A 15,747-nucleotide genomic window follows, 5' to 3' on the forward strand; every position below is an offset into this window, starting at 1 on the left:
CATGTGGTTGCTGGGAATTGAACTCAGGACCTTTGGAAGAGCAGGCAATGCTCTTAACCTCTGAGCCATCTCTCCAGCCCCCAAGCTGTTTCTTAATGTTTATCTTGGCCTTGGTCATGGGGAAAGGTGCCGATGGGGTGGTTGGTGCAGAACTCTCCATGCATGTGTGTACATGTGTGTGTGTGTTTGTGTGTGTGCACACCCATGTGTACAAAGACTCAAAGGGCCACTGAGGCCAGTTGAGGGGGTGAGCAGGAGAGGGAATGGCTGCACTGTGATGGCTTCAGCCGGTAATGTAATTCTCCCCCAAGGAACGAACTTCTCCTTCACCTGAAGACCTACAACCTGTACTATGAAGGCCAGAACCTGCAGCTGCGACACCGAGAGGTAAGGTGTCCCTCCTGCCATGGCAAATGACCCCACCGGGACTTAGGATGCCAATGGGTGGCCTTTTACCTCATTTCATATCTGTCTCTATAGACTGTAAAGAATCTGCTTAGAATGACTTGTGCTCAATTGCACTTGGCTGACTAGAACACATTTTCAAGTGGTCGGTACCTGGTGATTTAGTTCACACAGAGAGAGCACCTGCGACTTCCAGCTGCTAAGGGAAGCTGTTGGGGAACAGAATACAAAACGCAGTGGCTTTCTCTGTCTCTTAAAGAACTTCACTTCCAGTCCTAGTGTGGGTTAAATTCCACCCTGCTATTAGGCAAAATAAAGGCACAATGCCAGTCCTGGCCAGCTGGAAACCATATAAACAGCCCTGCCTACACAAAGCCCTTCTCCCTAAGAACCCCAGCTGCCCTAACGTTGTTGCTTTCCTCTGCCATCTTGTTTTGTCTCGCCCTCCCCAAAGGACGATCCTCTGGCTCAGGTTGGTTGATCACTGAGCAGATGTTGGGAAGGTGTGCATGGCCCCGCTCTGACACTCATGAAAGCTTGGGTTCGGAAGGGAGAAAAGAAGCCTGACCCTCGAGGGGGCTAACTGGCAGCTGGGCTGTGAGCATGGGCCCAGCGTGGCTGGCCTGCTTCTATCCTGGGATTACTTTGTGTAGCCGTGAATGCACAGCCTGGCAGATGACTTAAAAAAGAGTGAGGATTTATTCATGCTCGCATTTTTCAGAGGGCGTGGCCTACGCATGGTTTCATGTGCCCAGGTAGAACATGCTGGTGGTGGGAACATGTGGTAGGAGAATTTCTTCACCTCATGGCAGGTAGGGAGTGGAGACGAACAGGAAGTTACTTCAGTGACCCACTGCCTTCAGTTAGACCTCCTTCCTAAGGTTCCCACCAGCAGTGACCCAAACATTTAGACCATAGCCTGTGGGAACATCTTGTAATCAAAGCAGAAAGACTCTGTAGCTCCTCTCTGAGATCTCGCAGCCTGAATAGGACTGGGGGGGGGGCTGCACTTAGGGAGCTTCTACACTGGACTTCTTGTTGGTCCACAACCTTTGAGTATAGCTTTGGAATTCAGGAAGGATTTCTTCACCTCTTGGGAAGTGTTGGGGTATGTTAAACTACCACAAGCACAGGGGAGTTCTGCTTTAAAAACTCAGCCCGGCAGCTGGCAGACACTTGACACCTTTTAAGGCAACAGTCCTGCTTCAGGAGTGTGTTCTGTAAGTAAACTTGGGGAAAGCGTTGAGTCCCCGTTACCCAAGTCGGGTTGGATTGCTAAACACAAGGGGAACAGCCCGCTCAAGGATTTTGTTCTTGCTTCTAATTAGTAAGGCCAGTCTCTGTTATTTTAAGATCCTGACCCTCTCTCCCTCCCTCCTTCCTTCCATCTTTGTTTTTCCCCCCCTCTCTATTCCTTTCTTCCTGGTCTTTTTTAGTTAGGTGCTCATTCTGTAGTTCGTACTGACCTGGAACTGATGGCAATCCTCCTCCCTCAGCTTCCTCAGCACTGGTACCAGAGTATGAACTATCATACCTGGTGGCCATTGTATTCTGATTTCCTTAAAGTCATTAGGTTAAGGACAATAAGAGGGTTTGATGAATTGCACACGTGTATCCCAGGTTCAAAGACACAGGGGTTTGGGAGCACGTTGCTGGGGAATCTCCCACATGCTGCCTTCTCCCAGCTCAGTTCCTCCACAGAAAGTTTTGTGCTTCTGACCTTTGAGGTCAGCTGCAGAGAGCTAGGGACTTCACAGCACACCACTCACACACCATGGGTCCACTCTGGGCTCAGCACCCCCGTTGTTTCGTGGCAGGAGGAAGACGAGTTCATTGTGGAGGGGCTGCTGAACATCTCCTGGGGGCTGCGCAGGCCCATTCGACTCCAGATGCAGGATGACCACGAACGCATCCGTCCTCCTCCATCCTCCTCCTCCTGGCACTCTGGCTGTAACCTGGGCGCGCAGGGGTGAGTGACGGAAGCTGAGGCTCCTGGTCCAGTTCCTAGAACCCCCACTGCTGTCTGCTGTGGATTTGGGAGGGGGAGAAAGGGGCCTCTGACCTGACTCCATAGATAGAGTGAGGAGGAGCGGTTCTGAGTCAGCAAGGGGAAAGCACTGAGGAACGGGGTGGCAGCGGGTCCTCCCTCTTGGAGAGCCCTGGACTCTCCAGGGTTCTTCTTAGTCTCACTGATCCAAGTTTGCAGGCTTCTGAGAGGGCGCCAACCCACACACATCCTTCCAGCTGGATTTGGGCCTGTTCCAGGGACATCTAGGATTTGAACCTCCTAACCAAAGCTTTCTCAATCTTGGTGGAAGCTAATAGAAGAAAAGGAATGTTCTATCTGAGGCAGCCAAGTGAGGTCAGCCAGGGGTCTCCTGTACACCTGGACCAGGTCATTGCACACAGGCAGTAGTCTAGGGGGGTCCCCTGTTGGTCCTCACTGCAAGGTCTGTGATCTCCCAAATGAGCAGCTGGTTGCCAGCACCAGGAAGATGTTTTGTTCTCTCTGGGACTTCAGTTTTAAGATCAAGTGACTAGCCTTGTTCCCCTTGAAACTTGCTGAGGTGGGTGGCGTTCGGGCCAGAGCTTGGGTGGAGTGGGGATGGAAGCTGGGCCAAAACCACAGTGATGTGCTTTCTGCTTTAAAGGGGAACTGAGCCCAGCCTCTCTACTGGCTGCCTGGAACATTGTTACATTCCACAGCCAAGTGTAACATTCTCCCTAGTTGAGAAATAGCTACAGAACAGCCAAACCCTCGAACCACCTTGGCTCTTCCCAAGAGAAACGAAGGAGGGAAGTTGTCGCTCCACCCACTGGGCATAGAGAAGCCTTCCCCCATGGTTCAGTTACGCTGAACTAGACCCTCGCTGCTCAGCCCTGACTTCTAGATTGTTACATTCTGTTCTTTGAGTGAGATGGGTTTGCAAATCCCGTTTCCCCAGGATGCCCTGAGTTGGAGATGCCCTTTTTCAGTCTGCATTCTTGGTTTTTTTTTTTTTTCTCCATTCCCCTCGACAACAAGCTGGTTCTTGAAGCCTGTAAATATCTTAAGGACTTTCAGAAGTGTGTCCCAGATGCCAGCGTAACTGAAAGGTTGCAGACAGGCCTGTGGGTGAGATACCAACGCCAGTTCCTGCTCCTGACCCCAGAGAGAGGGGTGCTACCTGGGCCAGGCACCTGCTATGTTCTAAAGGGTGCAGACTGAAAGTTAGCTCTGCGGAGAAATTCTTGCAGCTTCTCAATTGTTCTTTTCTTCCCTTAACACTGTCATCATAGGAACACAGGCCTTAGGAAGCCCCCACTCTTCTCACCTTGGTCCTTGGTATCAAACAGGATTCTCTCTTTAGGCCAAACCCCCTGTTGGGTTTGGATGTGTTTTTCTGAGCTGCCTCCACTTGCCTTTGGGGCTCCCAGTCACCACAGCAAACCCGGATCTCAGCTCAGGTGACCTGTTGTGGTCCCTTCTCCCGCTTGAAGCCCTGAGAGCATTCATCACTCGTGAGCCATAGATGCCAGAGGCAGTTTCTGAGATGTTCTTCCAACAGAAGGAAACTGAGCCTGGAATCCTGAGAAAATGAGTTCTAGACCCCCACGAGCTTTGAGACTCCATACAGACCACACACAGGCTTTGCTGGGCCTGACAGATTGAGGGCTTATGCTGCTACAGCCGTGGGGCTGGACATCTTTCTCCCGAGTTCCTTGCCCCCATCCAGCACTTAACATGGGGTCCAGACCAGCCCCTGGATGCCCAGCACAGCCTGCCTATCTCTTGCTTGCCTGATGTGTGCTAATGCCCTCCTGCATGGCATGCGACAAGTCTCCCATTGCAGGAAAGGGGCCATGAAATTGGGACATGTCCTCTCAGGGGCTAAACAGATCTGTCCTGTGTGTTTGCCACCCTCAGCACCACCCTGAAGCCCCTCACCATGCCCACCGTCCAGATTTCAGAAGTGGATGCGCCCACTGACACCAGCGAGACACCCAGCCCCACAGGTATGTGAGCTCCAGCTAGAGGCCATGTGGGTGACAACAGCTGTGTTTTTAACCTGTGTCTTTTTTGTATAAATATATAAAATCCACACGAATCAATATCTTTTTTAAAAAAAAAGTTAAAAAGAAAGAATTTAAAATCTCTCTCCTCCTCGCCTTTAGTTTCCCTTCCTTAGAGCAGCCTGCAGCACCCTTCCTGATAGAACAAGCAAATGCATGCAGATTCACACAGATCCAAGCAGATGGCCTGTTGTCACCTCCTGGAGTGGTTATGGCTCCTTCTCATCCTCTCTCTAGACAAGTGACAACTTTCGTCAGTAGCCCCAGTCCCTCAGGCCCCTCACCAACAGCAGCCACCATTTGACTTCCTGTCTCGGTGACTGTGTCTGCTCTGAGCACCTCACGTGAGCTGATTCATGAAGTACACATCCTTTTGTGACCGGCTGATTTCAACTCAGTGTCATACCCTCAAGGTTCTCCCTGGCTGTGCCCTGAGGCAGCTTGTTTGCAGCGTCTTGCATGCCCTGGTGTCAGGCTTAGCCTGAGTCTGGTGCTGTTCTCAGCCCTGTTTTCTGTGTTAACTTACTTATACCCTCACTATGATCCCACAGGCAGAGGCTCTTGTTACCCCTCCAGAAAATGGAGGCACAACAGGCCAGGGAAACATGGCAGGGACAGAGCTGGGATCTGAGCCTGGGGCCCGGCACTGAGGCCTATGCTTGGAACCTGTGCGCTGTTAACTCCTCCGTAAATTAAATGTTATGTCTCCTCCAGCAGGAAATCATCTTTATAAAACGTGTTTCTAGGGAAACAGTGGTGCCACAGTGTCAGCCTTGAAGGGAATCGGGCTCCAGCAAACAGTCCATCCCCCCTTTCTTCTCAGACTCCAGGGGCCTGAAGCCTGTGCAGGAGGACACCCCACAGTTGATGCGCACACGCAGCGATGTTGGGGTGCGTCGCCGTGGCAATGTGAGGACATCCAGTGACCAGCGGCGAATCAGACGCCATCGCTTCTCTATCAATGGCCATTTCTACAACCACAAGGTAGAGGGGAAACCTCAGGGACATCGCTGCTTTCTGGGCGTCTGCCACTTCAGTGCTATGGCCATGTGATCCTAGGGAAGTGGGATGACCCGCCCAGCAGGTCCTAAGTTACTCCAGGGTCTTGAAGAGGCTCTATCTGAAAGTCATGGAGGGAGAGAGAAACAGATGCCAAGCAGTATTCCTTGTCAAGGCATCCCGTTTATTGAAGCAAGTTTTATGTCTTATATACTCCTCAGTGAGGAGCTCAGGCAGGGGGGAACTGAGGAAGGGGGAAAGGGGGGAAGGGAAGGAGGGGCTCAGTAGCTAGGCAGCTAAGCTGGGCAGTTACAAGGTCAGTGGCTAGAGCACCTGCTGTTAGTGATAAGCAGCAAACAAAAAGACACTCTGAGTTGCCCTCTGGAGCTTGAGTCTCCAAGGTCAGTATACAATGTCTCAGTTAACTTTAAGTTTTTCTGTCTCAAGATTGCCACCTCAAGGCCCTGTGAGATGTGAGAAAGAAGCCTGAAATGGCTCCTGACAAGTGGGGTACCCAGAGAAGCCAGGCATTTTCAGTTCAGTCTCAGGGTTGTGAATGAGATGGGGGCTTTTGCTGGCTTCTTGAGATACTCAGTACTTTGGGTGAGGAATAGTTTCCACTAGGTGTGGGAGATTTCAAAAGCAGGCTTAGCTTTCAAAACTGCACGAGCACACATCTCATGACCCCTCTTCTTGTCTTGGCATGTCAATCTGTATAGTTAATTCCTGCTCCCACCCCTGGCCTCCCCCAGCACCCAACACCCTATGTGAGCAGCACTGGTCCCCACTTTATAATAAGGGTACTAGAGACTCCGTAGAGAAAGCACAAGAGTTTATTTCATGACTTGGCAAAGTCAGTGGCATGCTAGAGAAAAGGCGAGAAGGCTAGCAGGCCATTTGGTACAAAACAAGGGTTTTTATACTTCCCAATTGGCTGAGATCTTTAGAGTGGTACAATCTTCCCTGAGTCTAGTATTATCCCCTCCCCAGATTCCTCATCCTGTCAGCTCAGGATGCAAACTTGTCTAATTTCTACCCTGGGACTTGAGTTTCCCTCCTTTCTCATTCCATGGCCCAGTCATGTAGCAGGCAGGCCACCGCTAGGCTGAACTAAGAGTGCTCTGTCAATCAATCTTGGCGCCTGCCCGCCCGTACCTGCTGCCTCTCTCTGGTTCTCTGACAAGCTGTCAATGCATTCCCTGAAAACGGACCGTGATGATTTACTCTCTTCTCTGCTGCCCTCTGACCCCCAGAGCTGATGGCTGTTTTTGAGCAAGCCTACAGGTGGCAGTTCAGCTCAGGGACCCCAAGCTAGCTAACCCTCCCTTCCTTTCTGCTGCTTAAATCTCACCAGAAGCAAGTGCGTGGTGGGAGGGTGGCCGGAGACCGCCTCACGCCCAAGTGCGTGGTGGGAGGCTGGTCTCTCAGAGGAAGGGTCTCTGAGAATGTTTTGCCTATCTGGTCTCATCTCTAACCCTGCTCTTTGGAGCTCAGACCTGAACTTGCCAGGGAAGCATAGTCTGAGCTGGGCAAACACTAAGGGCCACTTTGTCTATATCCACGGATGATGCTGGCCAGAGTGCTTGGGGCTCTCCTCGACATGTTTTGAATACTGTCCCTGGGCCCCCTACTTGCTGGTTTTGAGACTCGGTCCTTGTCCCCACTCCTGCCCTAAACCAGAACCCCCTTTGTTGACAGACATCAGTTTTCACACCAGCTTATGGCTCTGTCACCAATGTCCGCATCAACAGCACCATGACCACCCCCCAGGTCCTGAAGCTGCTGCTCAACAAGTTTAAGGTAAGTTCTTGCCACTGGCTGTGAGCCTCGGGGCTGTCAGGGAGGGAGGTGGGGTGGGGGAGCCTGGCAAGTTTCCCTACTCTTCTGCAACTCCAGATCCATCGCCTAGAGAATTGTCCCATCCACAGTGAGCGGATCCCCCGCCTCGATTAACATCAAGATAACTTCCGCAGACCAACAGACTCTAGACATCCCTCTCCGAGGCTCATTTCCTAGTGATTCTAGATTGTATCAAGATGGCATTTAAAACACCAAGGATTGCTTATTTACTTTTTTTTTGAGATGAGACCTCATATACTGTTTTTTTGAGACAGGTTTTCTCTGTGTAACAGTCCTGGCTATCCTGGAACTCACTCTGTAGACCAGACTGGCCTGGATCTCACTCAGATCCACCTGCCTCTGTCTCCTGAGTGCTGGGATTAAAAGCGTGCATCACCACCACCTCCCGGCGAGACCTCACTATATTGCCCAGATTGGCCTCAAACACCTGGGCTCAAGAGATCCTAGGCCGTTAGCCTCCTGACTAGCTGGGACTATACGTATGAGTTTAGCTAGTATTCTTTTTATTTTTCCAACGATTTTATTTTTATCTCTATGTTCAGTTCTTTCGTGGGGCTAGGACTCAAATCCAAGTCCTCACACAGAGCAGCAAACACCCTCAGCCCTTGCATTCATGCGTTTTTAATTTTTGTGTTTATTATTTGTGTGTGCATGTGCCGTGATGCGTGTTCAGGTGCATGTGCCACGATGCATTTGCGGAAGTCAGGCGACAACTTTGTGGGGTTGATTTTCTCCCTCCACTTCTGTGTGGGCCCTAGGGATCTAGCTCAGGTTGCCAGGCTTATGTAGCAAGCACCCTTGCCCACTTCACTTCTGACTGCCTAGAGGATTCTTATTTTTCCTGGAAGTCAGTGAAACCTAGGGCGCAAGGCTCTGAGTTTGGGACCCTGTGACCACCTGCCAGGCAGCTGGGTGGGGCAAGTTGCCTTAACCCACCTGTGCCCTGGCTTTCTTATTTGTGGGAGGGTGGTGCTCACTCTCATGTTATGGGATGTCACAGTATGAGTGAACGCATGTTAAGTGTGTGGGCTTCCCATTCTGATATGTGTTAACTATTCCGGTCCAAAAGCTTGACATCTAAAATGCACCAACCTCAGAAACTTAACGAGCAATGACATGACACAGTTTTTGCCTCTGGTCTCAGGTTTTTGTAGAAGGAAGCTAAGCTGGTAAAGTTCCTGCCAAAATCCGCAAACTGAAAACCTCTGAAATCTGAAACATCCTTCATTGCGGGTGAAGGATGCTCCGCTGCTATTATCTAGCATGATTGACAGTTCCCTGCCTGTTGCATGTCCTCCTCGGCTGTAAACAAAAGGTTCTTACTTTGTAGAAGCCTAGGCTGGAATGTTCCACTCTTCTTTTTTCCCCTCTTGATTCAGATTGAGAACTCGGCAGAGGAATTTGCCCTGTACGTGGTCCATACCAGTGGTGGTGAGTCTGAGGGGCCCAGTACACTTCAGATCCTTCAATTAACTCAAAATAGCAAGTTCAAAGCAAAACCCTCTCTTCCTTCATTGATGTTTCCTAAAATTCTAAATGTTGTTTGTCCCCGAGCCTGGTGAGCGTGTGGGACAGGTGCCCCAGGGAATGCCGCGTGGGCTGTAATACTAGATCCTCAAACTGCCTATTAGAAAATGAACTGGATTTTCTCTGGAGGCAGATGCCCAGTTCCTCCTGAGTGGCGCCTTCCGGAGGGTCTGAGGCATGGTAGTGTGTGTGTGTGTGGGGGGGGGCTACTTTTAACAACACGTATGTTGAATAGTTCATCCCAGCGAAGTCTGTCTTGTGTGGCTGCATCTCCTAAGTTGCCTGTCCCATTTGAACTCCTGAGTCAGCCACCACTCCTGGTGAGAAAGCTCTTGGGCTTAGCTTAGGGTGCCTTGATTCTATCTCTTTCAGAGAAGCAGAAGCTGAAGAACTCTGACTACCCTCTGATCGCCCGCATCCTCCAGGGCCCCTGTGAACAGGTCTCTAAGGTCTTCCTGATGGAGAAGGACCAGGTGGAGGAGGTCACCTATGATGTGAGTCCCTTTTGTGTGATGGTCGGTCCTCAGCAGCAGGGGTCAGGGTGGCGGGGGAGGAGACTTACTGGGTTACAGTGTGGCTTTTTGACCAGAGCTTTGTCCCTATGGCTGTCATGCTTTCATATCAGGTTCTTTTGACAGCAGTTGAGGGTGGGCCCTGTGGGGATTGTTAGAGGAATAAACTTCTTTAGACTCCCAAGGGCGCTGGGGCCCTGAGGACTTTGGAAGCATGCTACCAACGCTGAGAACTCAGCAGGGAATTTCTTTCCTTGAGTGTTAGTACAGTAACAAGCACCCTCAAATCCAAGTACCTTATGACATTCACTCTTTTCCTCATGATTCTGCTAGCTGATAGCAGCAGCCCTGTGCTCAGCTCGGGTGAGTTTATATCCTATTCAGACCCAGCTGAAGGGCAGCAGCTTCCTGGGCTCTCTTTCCCAGGGCAGGTGGTTGGAGCATGAGAAACCAGTACAGGGGCTGTAGAGATGGCTCAGTGGGTAAAGAGCTGTACATATGTGAGGACCTGAGTTCGAATCCCCAGGACCCACATATATCGAGGTGTGGCAGCATGTGCCGATGATTTCAGTGCTCTAGAGTAAGACAGAGGGTGGAGGCAGGAGACTCCCCGGGGTCTCCTCCCCTCCTGGGCCACTCTGATAAAATTTCCCTCTGACCTACACACCGTGGTACGTGCAAGCCTTTTCTTGAGCACCTGTTACACATGTTTCACACACATGTAACGTATACATATTACACACAAATAATAAATCTGTAAACAGTTTTTAAAAGAAGAAACTAGTCCAAACCATGGAGGCTCGTTTTAAGCCTTCACTCATTTAGAATGTGTCAAGTCTGCAGAAATTCCAGTGGCTGCCACAAGGGACCCAGGCAGGTTCAGCATTTGTAGGGGAGAGTATTAAATACCCAGAGGAAAGCTAAGAGAGTAGGTCAGGGTTCTGGTTTTGTTTGTTTTCTTTCTTTCTTTCTTTCTTTCTTTCTTTCTTTCTTTCTTTCTTTCTTTTTTTTTTTTTTTTTGGAGGCTGAATTTCTCTGTGTAATAGTCCTGGCTGTCCTGGAATTTACTTTGTAGTCCAGGCTGACTTGAACTCACAGAGATCCTCCTGCCTCTGCCTCCTGAGCGCTGGGATTGAAGGCATGCACCACTACTGTGGGAAACAGTTTTTATATTGGTGGCCAAATTCGGATAATCTAGTAGTTGAGCTACTACTGCTCAGCTGTTTTTTTTTTTTTTGTTGTTGTTGTTTGTTTGTTTTTGGCTGGGGAGGGAAAGCCCTGTCTTAACTCTCTGGACCAGGTCAGTGTCTTCCCTAAAGCAAGTGCCTATTTGGCTACCTAGAGACTGGAGACAGGAGTCTGGGCTGTGATGACTCCTCACATCCCATCTGGGGAGAGCACAGCAGTTTATTAACGTCTTATTTGGTCTTCGATTTGTTGCAGCTCTGGGGATGGAGCTTAGAGACCACCTCCACCCTCCTAGCCCCAGGAGGGAGCTAGAGCCCACCCTCCACACCCCCAACTACACCCCCAGCCCTAGGAGCTCCTTCTCTGAATCCCTGCATGAGAGGGAAGTCCTTTTCTGTGTGAAGTCCTCCCTGGAGTTGGGGTTCACACTAGTTAAATAAGAACTGAGAAATCACAAGATGGAATCCTATAAACACAGGCTTCTTCATGCAGACTGGACCAGCCTGGGATAGAATGAGAAAATCCTGGGCTAGTGGGAATTAGATTTCTGATGGCTTTGTGCCTTGAGGAGAGCCATGGCAAAAGTATTTTGTAACAAGGGGATTTATTTTCCCCCCTCCCCAGGTGGCCCAGTACATCAAGTTTGAGATGCCAGTCCTTAAAAGCTTCATCCAGAAACTCCAGGAGGAAGAAGACCGGGAGGTGGAGAAGCTGATGCGCAAGTGAGCGTGGTGTCTGGGTCAGGCTGGGTGTCAGGGCCCCTCTGTTCAGCTGCCCTGTGGACACTGGTGCCAGAGGGCTGCACGCTGACAGACCAGATCTCAGCCAGGGACATGAGGAGTGGGTCAGGCTGGGTGTCAGGGCCCCTCTGTTCAGCTGCCCTGTGGACACTGGTGCCAGAGGGTTGCACGCTGACAGACCAGATCTCAGCCAGGGACACGAGGAGTGGGTCAGGCTGGGTGTCAGGGCCCCAATCGTTCTGCTGTAGGCCAAGGCCTTTCGTTTGTTCTTGGCTGCCCAGACCTGAAGTAAGCACACAGAAACTGTATTAATTGCAGTACTGTTGGGTTAATAGCTTAAGTGTACTGCTAGCTAGTTCTTACATCTTAAATTAACCCATTTATTTTTTTTAACATTTACTTTGATTTAATTACAGAGCAGTTTCCTTTTCTATTTTCTTTTTCTTTATTTATTATGTATACAATGTTCCTCCTGCATGTACACCTCCAGGCCAGAAGAGGGCACCAGATCTCATTACAGATGGTTGTGAGCCATCATGTGGTTGCAGGGAATTGAACTCGGGACTTCTAGAAGAGCAGCCAGTGCGCTTAACCTCTGAGCCATCTCTCCAGCCCAAATTAACCCATTTCTGTTATTTTATATTTTACCATGAGGCTTGTGGTCTACCAGTAAGGTTCTGGCTGGCGGATTACATTTTTCTCCTTTGGCAGCTACATGGCGTCTCTCTGACTGCCTAATCTCCCTCTACATCTCTGTTCAGATTTCCCGCCTGGCTTTACTCTGTGAAGCCATTGAGCCAAAGCAGCTTCTTTATTAATCAATGGCAATAAAACATATCCACAGCATACATCCTTCTGCTGCCCTCACTGGCAGACCCAGCTCTCAGACAGGGACATGAGGAGTGGCATTCTGTTTCCCCGCTTCTTGTGTCAGCAGCTTACTTGGATATGAGATAGCTAAATATCTTTTCCTTTCCTTTTATGAAAGAACTCTGGGAAAGAATGTGCCGGCCTCAAATCTCGATGGAATCTGACTTTAGAAATAGGGAGGTTCCTCTCTCCTGGGTCTTAATCTGTTGTCTGTTTCTGTAACCAAACACTCGGGGCTGGGCTATTTAAAAAGAAACAAGGTTCATTTAGCTCGCACTTCTGGCCGGGGGGGGGGGGGGGTTTAAGAGCATGCACAGCCCACATCTGCTTGGCTTTGGTGAGGGCCTTATGGCACATGGCATGGCAATGATGACCACATATGAGACAGGAAGCTAGAGGGGGACTTGGGATGAGCTTTTTATAAGAACTCGTTACTTTAAGAACTAACTGGAGTCTTGTGAGACTATTTTGACTGTTACCCAAACATCACCATGTGGAGACGAGGCTCCAAACACATGAACTATGGGAGGAAGCACCTTCAGATGATGGTATGGTACTGTCATAGCTGTGTGACGAGGCTCCCAGAAGGAAGTTAATGTTCCCTCAGATGAGGCTCAGGGTCTGAGATTTTTGAGGGCAAAGTCTGGAGGTCATATGAGGGTCAGCACAGGTCCTGGGGCATGTCCCGAAGGGGTGCAGGCAGAGAATGCTGAAACACAGATGTCCTGGGAACCTTAGGAAGGTGGTCTGTGCAGCAGAGATGGCCAGAGCCGCCCACTCTAAAACCCTTCACATCCTTCCTCCTTCAGATGTGTTTCTTCTGGAAATTTCACTGGGGTTGAAGAGTTCAGCAAATTTCTTGTGGGAGGAATAGATGATTTCATGTTAGTCATAGAACAGACTGCCTTCTGTAGCTATAAGAGAAGGTTGTTAATCTGGTGTTGGAGGATAGAGCCACATATTTATTTCCTGTTTTCAGCAATTAGTATGACAACAACTGACATTTTATTGGACACTTACTATGTCCTAGACTTTAACATAGCCTTTGCTATAGAGTACACACTCCGAGCTTGAGGAGTGTGCCTCCTGGGCCCTGCACCGTGGTGCCCACGCCGGCAGTGTCACGGCTCAGGAACATCCTAGAGAAATGGAAGTCACCCACCAGCCATGAAACTGTGTGTTCAGTAGTTAAGGGTTTCTTCTGTGCGAGCAGGAACTGGTATAGGCAGACCCATCCGGGGCTGTTATTTTAATAGGCTCTCCTAGAAAGTGAAATACTGGTGACTTTGTATATCTCAGCTTTGATTAAGGTTCATGAGAGTACTGTGCACAGGGTCTCTGGCAGAGTGAACACTCAGTGGACCCTGGCTTTTGATATCTTCGTGTTTCTAGCCACTGTTTGCCACACTTCATAGCCATAGTGAAAGAGCCTAATTTGGAGTTGACCTCTTTCCCTGTCGCCCTAGTATGGAAGGACGTGTGGAGTAGTGAGAGTAGCCAATAACGTGTGGAGTAGTGAGAGTAGCCAGTGACGTGTGGAGTAGTGAGAGTAGCCAATGACGTGTGGAGTAGTGAGAGTAGCCAATGACGTGTGGAGTAGTGAGAGTAGCCAATGACGTGTGGAGTGGTGAGAGTGGCCAATGACGTGTGGATTAGTGAGAGTAGCCAGTGACGTGTGGAGTAGTGAGAGTAGCCAGTGACGTGTGGAGTGGTGAGAACAGCCAATGATGTGTGGAGTAGTGTGAATAGCAATGATGACGTGTGGCGTAGCGAGAGTAGCCAATAATGTGTGGAGTAGTGAGAGTAGCCAATGACGTGTGGAGTAGTGAGAGTGGCCAATGATGACGTGTGGAGTGGTGAGAGTAGCCAGTGATGTGTGGAGTGGTGAGAACAGCCAATGATGTGTGGAGTAGTGTGAATAGCAATGATGGCATATGGAGTAGCAAGAGTAGCCAATGACAAGAACTAAGGAGCAGGATGGTTGGCTCTGGTGTTGCCTGGGTGACAGGGGAGGCACAAGAGGCGTATTGTAGACTGCCATCTACTTCAGGCTGCTTTGGTCCCCAGGTACACCGTGCTTCGGCTAATGATTCGGCAAAGGCTGGAGGAGATAGCAGAGACCCCCGAGACTATCTGAGCCACGGAAGCAAGAGGAATCCAGACACTCCAGGGGCTGCTGCTGACCTGAGAAGACCCGTGGGAGGCTAGGCACCGGCCTTCCACACAAACCTCTGCAGGGCCCCAGAAGCCAGCATTGCTCCCTGGAGTAGGACACAGAAGAAATGTTCCCTATTTCTGGATCCCTGTCCTTCTTTGTTTTATTCTCTAAGGAGGCCCCACAATGTGTGTGTTCACATAACTTAATGTGTGTGTGTTCACATACCCGAGCGTGTGTATGTGTGTGCTGCTCACATACCTGGGTGTATTTGTGTGCACACTCATATATGCGTACGTGTACTTCTTATGTCCATGTGCCTCCTTGATGTTTTCACATGCAATTAAATTCCAAGCAGCCAGCACAGGTGCCACGAGGTGGCAGACACTGGTCCTGGGCAGGAAGAACAGGGGAGGAGCTAAGGCTTTTGCCCCTTCCGGTGCCAACGGCAGTCACACATACCTGCCCTGTTTGAAAGGGAAGAGGGTCCTGCAGGCTCACCATTTGGAATGGCTGAAGGTTTGTAGCAGAGATTCTTCTCCCCATTTGCCAAGAAGGATGGCTGACTGTGAGATCCTTGGAAATTAGTGACGTGGAAGCCCCACGCCGTTGGGGCAAGTCCAGTGAAATGGAGACATGAGGTCACTGCGGGGCAGATGCAATGTGTCCGCAAGTTTTTGCACTGCAGAGGTTATCGTTGGAGATAGCAGCACAATGAATGTCCTGTCCTGTGTGGATACCTGGAGAGAGTGGACTATGCCTCTGTTCTTGCTTTGTGGAGGTTTCTGGGGTGATTCTGCCCTCTCAGTTGCCACTTGAGTTCTTGGTGTCCTTCTTGGCTTGAAGAAAGGTCTTCTGAAATGAACATACCTCCGGCCTGCTCACCTGCCGGGGCTGGGTGTGTACTGAGATAAATGACATTCAGAAGGTGCTCACCGGTAGGACTGAAGGGATGGAGAGGGGCCACCTGCTGAAATGATGCTGAAATGATGAGCCTTCAAGCCCCAGCGCACAGTCACATCAGCGGGAGTCATCCCCACAGGGGGTTGGGGCTTTGCATTTAAAGTGAACACATTGTTCTTTCTGGCTCTGCACACTTGCAAGCTTCTTCACCTTCTACACAGAGATGGATTCCAAGAACGAAGACTTGTCCTGTTGTTGATTAAAACAGGGGTCAAGGAAGCTCTTTGGGGAGTCCTGTGAAGTGTGGGCAGAGGGGACGGTGCTCACTTAGCCTCTGAGCAGCTATGCTGCTGATATGTAGAATCAGCCTCATAGGTAGAATGGGCAGGAATGGCACCGTACCCCCTCTGCTGAAACTGTCGTGCAGCTGGCCACCAGTGTGGCTTGCACCATTTGAGATGGGACAGATAGATGGTAGGAGCTTGGTGCTGGTCTGTGAGACGCCACCAGGCAAGATGAGCAGCCTGTAACTGGG

The 15,747-nt window shown here is 50.1% G+C and overlaps 1 protein-coding gene across 3 annotated transcripts in view; it reads left to right on the top strand.

Moving 5' to 3' along the window:
• Positions 1–14,522, top strand: part of Rassf2 (Ras association domain family member 2) — a 36,296-nt gene extending 21,774 nt beyond the window's left edge. For all 3 annotated transcript variants that reach the window (XM_005365566.2, XM_026788495.1, XM_013353169.2), the window contains exons 3-11: positions 312–387; positions 2,223–2,374; positions 4,313–4,401; positions 5,282–5,442; positions 7,156–7,257; positions 8,697–8,748; positions 9,217–9,338; positions 11,169–11,266; positions 14,222–14,522. In XM_005365566.2, the coding sequence (XP_005365623.1) occupies positions 312–387; positions 2,223–2,374; positions 4,313–4,401; positions 5,282–5,442; positions 7,156–7,257; positions 8,697–8,748; positions 9,217–9,338; positions 11,169–11,266; positions 14,222–14,291 (922 nt within the window). In that variant the 3' untranslated portion in view covers positions 14,292–14,522. The remainder of the gene's footprint in view (positions 1–311; positions 388–2,222; positions 2,375–4,312; positions 4,402–5,281; positions 5,443–7,155; positions 7,258–8,696; positions 8,749–9,216; positions 9,339–11,168; positions 11,267–14,221) is intronic.
• The last annotated feature ends 1,225 nt before the right edge of the window (positions 14,523–15,747 follow it).

This window comes from Microtus ochrogaster, unplaced genomic scaffold (genome assembly GCF_000317375.1).
Source record: "Microtus ochrogaster isolate Prairie Vole_2 unplaced genomic scaffold, MicOch1.0 UNK3, whole genome shotgun sequence".
NCBI lineage: Eukaryota > Metazoa > Chordata > Mammalia > Rodentia > Cricetidae > Microtus > Microtus ochrogaster.